This window comes from Populus alba, chromosome 1 (genome assembly GCF_005239225.2).
Source record: "Populus alba chromosome 1, ASM523922v2, whole genome shotgun sequence".
In the NCBI taxonomy this organism is placed as follows: domain Eukaryota; kingdom Viridiplantae; phylum Streptophyta; class Magnoliopsida; order Malpighiales; family Salicaceae; genus Populus; species Populus alba.
The window spans coordinates 33268161-33277673 of record NC_133284.1 but is presented as its reverse complement, the minus strand read 5'-3'; the positions used below and the strand labels follow the sequence as shown (position 1 = coordinate 33277673).

Below are 9513 nucleotides of genomic sequence, written 5' to 3'. Positions count from 1 at the left end.
TATATATTATCAGCCTAACCAACCATTCTGCATCAAAATCATGGGATCGTGTCAATAATTTTATCAGCCTCAAGAAATAATTAAAATACCCAACCACTTCCGTTCCTTCTTGTCGCCTTTCTTTCCTAATTCACGTTTTACAAAACGTGGTAGTAAAATTTTCATGCTCAACAACCCCGTCTTTATCCTCATTACACTCATATTCTGATACAGGCATTGATATATATAATCATTCGCTACATTTCGTACCGTTTTTTGTATGTTTATTTTTTGTTTTGAGCAATGAATACTATTGGTTTTAAGCCAGCACTGCCTGTAATTTCGGGCTCGAAAAAGCTCGGACTTTTTAGCTTCAATGGTGGCAATCAACCCATTGATTTTAAACCGAGAGGGGTTTGCCTGATCAAGGTTGCCATGGAAGAGACACAGACGCTTAAAGTGGATGTTCAGGGCAAGGTGGATAAGTTGGCAAATGGGCATGCAGGTAACTTTTTTTATTGGGTTTAATTTGTGTTTTGTATTAGTAATTGAATTTGGACCTGGTGAAAAAAGTACAGAATTCAAGGTTTTTGACTTTTGATCTCGTTTTCTTTCTTGAAAAGTGTCTTGATTAAGGTATTTATTGAGATTGGGATTTATCGATTGGATTCCTGTTCTTGTTTGTATAGTTTGGATTTTGACTTGATTCTTCACACGAGTTTTTGGATACAGGGAAAAATCACAGCCATTTGTCTACAATAGGGAATTCAACAAACATAAAGTGGCATGAGTGCCCAGTTGAAAAAACTGACAGGCAGAAGCTTCTCCAACAAAAGGGTTGTGTTATATGGATCACCGGTCTCAGTGGTTCAGGTTTGTCATACTTGGCTCCATTGAATTCTTCTTGCGGTTTTTTTTTTCAAATAAAAAATTGGGTTGATTGTCAACTGATCGTAGACCAGGTCTGTCTTATGTAAATCAACAGTGTTTGACGAGCTTTTTAGTTTTGAGTAAATTCCTGTAGTGTTGTTTTTGTTCTGACTTTTTGAATCAAGGATGGCAGGTTAAATTTTTCTGATTTTAAGTGCTCTCACACAAACACCCATGAAGCTTAGCGTGCATCGCATTGATTCTATTTTTTGGTTTTTTATTGCCTGACTCTGGGTTTCTGGTGCCACTGTGGGAAAAACGTTCTAGATTTCTAAATATTTTCTGTATTTAGTCCTCTACCTTTCGTCGCCATCTTGCTCTTCTATTTCATGCCTTCTTATGTTCTGAAACTCGATTGATAGGGAAAAGCTCTGTGGCATGTGCCTTGAGTCAAATGCTGTACCAGAGAGGAAAGTTGTCATACATTCTTGATGGCGACAATGTCAGGCACGGCCTCAACCGTGACCTTAGTTTTAAAGCAGAAGACCGTGTTGAAAACATAAGGAGAGTTGGTGAGCATTGTTTTAATTGCTTACATCTTGTGATTTTTCCTTGCAAGTATTACTTGTTATACCATCACGCGTGACAGTGGGGACGTCTACTCAGTTAACAATGGCTGATTAACAGTAGTCTGCGCTCATGGACCTTTGGATGGTTGAGTATGTAACTTTGTAATGTGTCTCTTTTGTGTTTAGGGGAGGTAGCGAAACTATTTGCAGATGCTGGATTTATTTGCATCGCCTGCCTGATCTCTCCGTACAAAAGGGATCGGGCTGCGTGTCGAGCAATGTTACCAAGTGGAGATTTCATTGAGGTTGGTGCTTCTCCGGTTTGTGATTGCTTTATTTAAGCTGCAAAGTTTAGCAAGTCGGGTTTTATTGTAGTTCTTTGTTATCTTTCCTTAATTTGCTACTTGGTTTGGGATCCAACCTTCAAATGCTGCTCATATTGCTAAAGATGCCTGACGAGGCTTGTCATAACAGGTGTTTATGGATGTTCCCCTCCGAGTTTGTGAGGACAGAGACCCAAAAGGCTTGTATAAGCTTGCTCGTGCTGGGAAGATCAAAGGTATTAATTCTTAGGGAACTGCAATGCATCTGAGTTGTATTGCATGAATTAACTGTAAAGAGCTCTGATGTTCGTCTATATCCTGCAGGTTTTACTGGCATTGATGATCCATATGAATCACCATTGGATGCTGAGGTAATTGTGCAAAGTAAAAAAGAATATTCTGGTCAACATAAATGCTCATATGCACTGTAAAAACATGCTTATAGACCTGCATGATATCCTAAAAGGTCCTGGTAGCTTGAGGTAAGATTTATGTCTTGAATAATTGGTTAATTTCTTGGTTCTGATAATATGATTTATTTTTTCTAGTCAAGGTAACTGGAGGCAGGTACTTTATAGTTGCAAAAGGTTTTATTTGGTGAATTTGAAGACTCTCCGATATGATTAAGTCATTAACTTTTTGAAAGAAAATACAATAATTTTACATAAAACCCAAAGAATATGAGCCTATATTTATAAAATATTATAAGAGGTTGATGAGAGCAAATCCCTGCTGTCGTCCATACTTGAAAAATTTTCAAGGGACGGAGGGGACATACCCATATCAACGCCTATACTTAGAAAATTTTCTAAAAGATAGGAGGAAACCTATTGAAGGTGGTGCTATTACATTAAAGAGATCAAGCTATTCCCTTTCTTAGAGAGTTATTGTATTTATTTAAAAAGTTAAAGGTTTGTGACATTTCTAGTGATGACATGGGGCATGAGCCCTTTATTGAAGAGAGAGACCCAACCTAAAAGTAAAAGATTCAAGATCATTTCTAGAGATAGCAAAAGGCTTGAGAGCTTATGTAGAGAGTTGTGTTAGTTCTTTGGGTTCTAGTTAGCTTTGGTGGTATATATATGGCCATATGACGGGGGTCATGTTGCTTTGTTGAGGTTGACCATCTCAAGCTGTCATGGAGGGTGGAGCTATCGCACCAGGAATAATTCTTTCCAATGACATTGTGTGATCACACTAGAGAGAATCATTTTAAGGAAAAGTGTGCGATCACACTAGGAAGAACCTCTTTAAAGGAGAGCATGTAATAGTCCAGAAGCCTTCATTAAAGATTTGTAGATAATAAGTGTATGTCAAAGACACAATTATCTTAATTCAAAAACAAAACATATCCTGAGATGATTTGTTGGACTCTAGAGAGACTTCTGATCCATCTATTGGAGAGTTGTGCTATTGCATTAGAGAGACTCCTGGTAAATCCCTTGTAGGGTAGAGTTGCCTCGGGTGCTAAGACTTGCTGAGATAGTAAATCCTAATTTTGCACCTGAGCAGTCAACACAACCTTTATGAGGAGTTCTACTTGGTTGATGAGCTGTTAGAAGTCTGAATGAGCAAAAGTGCTCACGATAACATATAGATCCATTAAGCGTTCTAGCTCAAGTGTATCATTGTTGTATGCCATGGAATGACTAGGAAATGTCATTAGAAAGAAACCGAAAACTTTTTGATCAATTCCCTACAAACGACGCTAATGCTAATGCCTTAAAAAATCCAGGTAGATTAGGAACTAGGATAGTCGGTTAATCTCTTGGTTTTGGCAATCTGATCCATTCTTTCTAACAAAGGTAGTTAGAGGTGGGCGCCTTATATTTATAAAAGGTTCTCTTTAGTGAATCTGAAGACTCTTCGATAACTAATTAAGTTAGTGACTTTTTTAGAGAAAATACAATAATATTACAGAGAGATATTCTGAAAATAAATATACAGTAGATAATGAAGATTTTGAACTTTTTGTTTAAAAGATTCATGATTTATTTGTAACTCATGAGTTTTTTTATGAAGAGGAGAAACTAAAATATAATATTGCCTTAATAGTATTAAAAAGGGAAAATATCCTTGATATACGTATTAATGTTGATGAAAAATATCTTTGACATATGTATTAATAAGAATGAAAATATGGTGGCCTTTAAATGACTTTTACATATTATCTCTTATATAATATTAACATCGATGGAAATATAATGAGTTTTTAAAGAATTTTTATACACCTGAAATATATAGAAAGCACAGGGTTCAAAATACAATTGTGCTTAAAGAAGGTGGGTCATCAAGTTGATTGAGCTCAATAAAGGGTGGGTCATTATTATATTGGGTGAGTCCAAGGGAGTTGGGTCTTTTTCTTGGTTGAGCTCAAGGAAGATTATATTATTTTCTTGGCCGAGCCTAAAAAAATTGGATTTATTTTTAGTTGAGCCAAGAGAAGTTAGGTTTTATAGAGGGTGCTTTTGCCCATTTAATATGGATTTATTACTTATAAATTGTGGTACTCCTGATTTGGTTTTCCTTTACTATAATTGCCTCTATTCTGTTATCTTAACAATTATGTTGCTGGCTTGTATTTACATTTACCGATGTGTTGTGAAGTCTATCGGCTCATCTCTTACTGAGTTACTCGTTTCACTGTCATCAACTAATTCCTCTACCTGCTCGCAGCATTCTTGCATATCATCAATATATGTTTTTGGTGTTTAAATATGTTCGTTTACTTTATTTCAGATAGTATTGAAATGCAACACAGGAGACTGTTCTACCCCAACCGACATGGCTGGCAAGATGATTTCTTACTTGGAGGAGAAAGGGTATCTCCAGGCATAAAAATATTGCTGCGGCGGTCTTGACTCTGAGCCGCTGACGTCTTTGTTGATGTTGTATTAACGGCAACGGTGGAAGCTGCTCACTTCCCTAGTTGCTAAATATCAAATATATTGATTAGACTTTTGGTGTTTCGTTAGTTAATTTATCGATTAACTAACGCCACCATCTTGGCCTCTGCAAGGCCTATGGAAATTTCATTTCTTTTGATTTGTATGTATTAATAAAGCTGGAATTGGTTTGCAAAATATCATGGGTATGGTTAGGAATATGATTATGGTTGCTTTTTAAAATATTTTTTATTTTTAAACCTTTTTAAAAACACTTTTTTTTAAAAAAAAAAATAGGACCTGCAAAATACTTAAGAAAAGCTTGTTTGCCATGTAGTTATATCTTAAAAAAGAGAGAAAATAAGTAGAAAAACATGTATTCGTATTTGATTTTTATTATTGTTAATAAAAAAAGAAGTTACTTGTCGGTGACGATTTTGATTATTAAATAAGTTAAAACTAATATTAATAAATTCTATTATATGAATACATGTTCATATAATAATCAATTTAATTTATAAATTCATATTATTTTGTGTTTAATTTTTATTAAATAATTAAGGATTATAAGATTTGAATTCACTGTTTGGTCATCGAGAATTTAATACCATGTCAATAAATCAATTCAATCTAATAATTTAAATTGTTAAATAATATTTTAATATATGATTTATATTATTTTTCGAGACAATTAAATTTCTTATGTGCTAGTAACTAATTCTCTATTTATTTTAACTATTAAGGTTTCATAGGACCATCTTTTGTACAATGAAGTATATATACTGAGGTCAATGGATGCCTAGATATGCAGAGATACCTCAAATCCAGGATCATCTTTGAAGGAATGGAAAGCAGATTCAAGCCGGTTAAAAGCATATATATTAGGGTTTCAAGTACATAAAATAAGAGAGTCATGGCAAACATAGTTTTGAAACCTGATCCGGTGGTCGACTCGGTCTAATGACCGGGTCACAGGTCAGATGGGTTGACCCGGGTTGATCAGGGTCAACCCAAAAAAATTAAAAAAAATAATAAAAAAAATCCCACACTGAAGCACTCTTTTCTATTCTCTCATTCCCCAACACGCACACATAGAAGAAAAAAAAATAGAAAACCTGGAGAGTAAGAGAGAAATTAATTAACTTTTCTCTTCTAGCTGCTGGTGACTTCTTCTTCTCCAGCAATGGCACCTTGGTCACATACCAATTGTGAGCCTCAATCTCCAGCAACAGCATGCACACCCAAAACAAAAAGAGACTGAAGGTCTCCAAACATCTTGGTTGATGAGGGGCACTTCTTTGCATTCAGATAAGAAGAATTCCTTGCTGCTGGGGCTTGCCTGGTCTTTTTCGCGAGAATCTTTTTTCTTGTAGAACTCTGCGTCCTAGGACTCAATGCTATTGCTGCCATTGCTTGAGTTCTTTGCAACAGCAGGTAAGTTCAGATCTTGCTGTTCTGGATTGGTGTTTGTCTCCAAGTGAATCGGTCCTTGGATGATGAACTCAGAGAGATCGGGTCTCAGCCGGGTTTGCCCGGGTCACCCAGGTTTCGGGTCAATCCACCGGGTCGATTGGGTTTTGCCGGGTCAATTTTCAAACGGGTTTTTACTTAGACTCGGACCGGTCCCAGGCCCGGGTCAGTCGGGTCCCGGATCGACCCGCCGGGCCGGTCCGGGTTTCAAAACTATGATGACAAATGTACAAATGTTCTGATTCCAATAGCAACAAGAACATGGTGTATAAACGGAGATCACACTGGATCCCCCTTCGGTTGTCAGATGGCAGACACATTTACTATAAAAAAAGAGAAGATTCCCAGTTTTCTTTCAATACACTGACAGCGCAAACAACGCATCCCAAGAACTGATTAGCACTAGTTGTGATTTGATATTTTCTCATGAAGACCCCTTGTGTATATATATATTCTACTAGCCGAACCACTCCGGGACTTCCACCCCATGGAATATGGATTCATAATCTAAATCTAATTAATTCGCTCGCCAAAATTTATCCAACCCACCAGATCCCTGCAACAGAAAGAGAGAGAAATATACAAAATCATCATCGTGAATTTTATTTATAAACAGAGAAGGAGAGGGAGTGAGGAATTTACCTTCCTATATATCGATGTCGCCGTCCGACGAATTGTTAACTACGCGCCATCCATAATTTTAAAGCGTTCGTTTTGACCCAATTTATAGCAATCAGAAAAACTGATATTCTCAGAAGCAGCTTCATGATCTCTCACCTCGTGCGAATATTCTTTCTATTGATTCTAGAGAGATGCAACCCTTAACATTTCAATGATGTAGAGTTAATGGAAGATCTGGTAACCATCGAAGCGATTTACAATGCTCCAGAATAATTAAGTTCAGTTAGCTCAGAAAGTTGCTTGATGTCAGCTGGCTTCTTCTCAAAACTATTCCGCGTTAATGTCAATTTTCTCAATGACAGCAAAGAGCCACAGCTGTTGGGAATTTCTAACATGCCACAGCTCTCCAAATTCAAACATGGGAGACAGTCCCCAAATTATTTGTGGATAATGCTAATGACCTTGGGTTCTCTGGCAATTCATTCAGCCTGCAACAACTCCTTACATTAAGTGTTTCAAGAGATTCTAGACCATATATGGATGTTGTTTGGAAGACTTGCTAGCTTGTTGCAAGGACCAAGATCATGCTCTATGAGACATTTAAACTCGCTAATGTTGTTTGGAAGACTCGCTAGTTTTCAGCAAGAAAAAAAATCAAGCTTTGCAACAAGACATTTCAACCCTGTCTATGCTGTTTGGCGACGTACATGTTTTTTTCCCCCCTTTAAATAGAACTTTCATTTGGCCTCGATTGATTTTAATAAATTCAGATAATCTAAAAATATTAATAAAAAAAATATGATAACAATAAATAAAGTAAAAAAAACTAACAATGAGGAAAAGATAAAAAACCCGACTCAAACCCATTTAGATTAACATGCCAAATATATAACTTGATTATGATATCAGAGTAACCTCTTCAAAGCAAATTAAATAAAATTAAGAAAAAGAAAAAGAAAAAAAATAAAAAAAGATTACTAGCATCAAACCAGAGACTTATTGGCCATACTTATTGTTGGATAGTGGAGGGACCACTGCGACAATTCCAATGATGCCACAAAGACAGTGTTTGGTTATTAAAAGGATCCATACTTGCTGCTCGGAGATTTAGAAGACACCTACGTGCTGACATGTGCAACACAAACATCAATATTTTTTAAATAATATTTAAATTTCTTAAATTACTAAACAATCTTTAAGTGATCTTGAATATAACAAAAAAAACTATAAGGAAAAGATGGAAACACCCATGGAAACCATCGTTAGAGTTTTTTCATTTTAAAGTTGATTTTTGTATTTCATCATGAAAAAAAATGAAAAGACCGAAAAAGCTTTTTTTTTTTATACAATTCTAATAGTTTTTTCTTAAAGAGTATCAATGTGATATTACTTTGCAATGAATATTGAAAAGATAAAAAAGTTCATGAACAAAAGCTATATATATATTTTTGCTTTTTAGGGTAATAAAACCAATTTATTCTACTAAAAAATATATTCATACCAATTTATTCCTAATTAATTTGATAATATTTAATGAATTCCTGTAAAAAATAATTTTACCTTTTTTAGCAAGCTCTGTTAGCTTTTTTGAGATTGGCAAAAATATCATTTTATTGTTATGTTTTACAGTGAAATGCTGACAGGTATTAGTTTTTTTAGGTTTTTTTTTATTATTTTTTTAATTTTTAATTTTGCACAATCATGAATAAAAAAGCCGTTTATCCATTGGTTGCGAGAAATCTGCACAGGACACACATTTGATAGTTTTGGATGGGATGCTGTCTGTATATAAGAAGAAGAAAGAAAGTACAATTGCCAGAACGTAATCATGCTATAAATCAGCTCAATCCGCCAATAGATGAAGAGAACTTTTTGGTACTGGTATAGATTTTTAGTCATGGTCAACTACATCAAAACAATTATTTAGTTAGATAAATAATTTATATATATTTTTTGAATTGGATATAATATATAATTGCATTTCAATTTTTTTTTTATATATATTTTACATGCAAAAAGCAACATTAAAATTAGAAGTGAGCAAAAAAAAAATAAAAAAACTAATTAAACTGAGAAAACCAGAAAATAAATAATAAAAAAAAACCGAATCATGAAAAAAACCAATTAAAATTTTAAAAAAATCAACCAGTTCGGTTTTGATTTTTTAAATTTGAAACCAAAAAAATCAAATTGAGCCCAAACCGAAAAAACCAGAAAAAACTGAGTCAAACTGGAAAAAAACCGAGCCAACCCAAAAAACAAGCCAAACTGGTTTTAACTGGTTTTTATTCTAAAAAACCGAACCGAACAGAAACTGGTCAGTTTGTACCAGTTCCAGTTTGATTTTGGTTTTTTTTTTTTTAAATTTTGGTTTGGTTATTTTTTTGATAAAAACCAAATCGAACAAAAAATAATCACCTTACTTAAAATAATTTTAATATTTTTATAAACCTATTATTTTTTAAATCACACCAAAAATATTTTTATTAGACATATATAATTTCTTTAAATAGCAAGTACAAAACACCAAATCTGATGACAGAAGTGCTTCTCTCACTTTCACTGTTAGAGGTCCAGTTTCTCTCTCTCTCTCTAGGAGTGAGAGTTAGATCTGAAACAGCACTGAGTGCTGACAGGAACCAGGCGACTGTTTTGTCTCTTACAATGTGCCCATGGCGGAGAAGACGGAGGATCTGGACACACAGACACAGACACAGACACAGATATTATAATGCAAGAGGATGGTCAGCCCTAGAAAAGAATACTAATTCTTGAGGCTGTGAGAGCTTTTTGTGG

At 34.8% G+C, this 9513-nt stretch overlaps 1 protein-coding gene across 2 annotated transcripts; it reads left to right on the top strand.

Annotated features, from left to right (window-relative positions):
* LOC118055341 (adenylyl-sulfate kinase 3) lies at positions 1-4824 on the top strand. Of its 2 annotated transcripts, none has more exons than XR_004688642.2 (7): positions 1-484; positions 712-852; positions 1272-1421; positions 1605-1723; positions 1893-1977; positions 2066-2223; positions 4481-4824. XR_004688642.2 is itself a non-coding variant. In XM_035067218.2 (7 exons), exons 1-7 carry the CDS (start codon positions 283-285, stop codon positions 4577-4579), a joined length of 843 nt encoding a protein of 280 aa, XP_034923109.1. In that variant the 5' UTR covers positions 7-282; the 3' UTR covers positions 4580-4824. The 2 variants fall into 2 exon arrangements, 1 of the variants encoding a protein (XP_034923109.1); XM_035067218.2 differs by having other exon boundaries at positions 7-484; positions 2066-2112.
* The last annotated feature ends 4689 nt before the right edge of the window (positions 4825-9513 follow it).

Coding starts and splice junctions, on each gene's coding strand:
- LOC118055341 (XM_035067218.2), top strand. CDS start 283: ATGAATACTATTGGTTTTAAGCCAGCACTGCCTGTAATTTCGGGCTCG. Junction 853..1,271: donor CACCGGTCTCAGTGGTTCAG/GTTTGTCATACT, acceptor CTCGATTGATAG/GGAAAAGCTCTGTGGCATGT. Junction 1,724..1,892: donor CAAGTGGAGATTTCATTGAG/GTTGGTGCTTCT, acceptor TTGTCATAACAG/GTGTTTATGGATGTTCCCCT.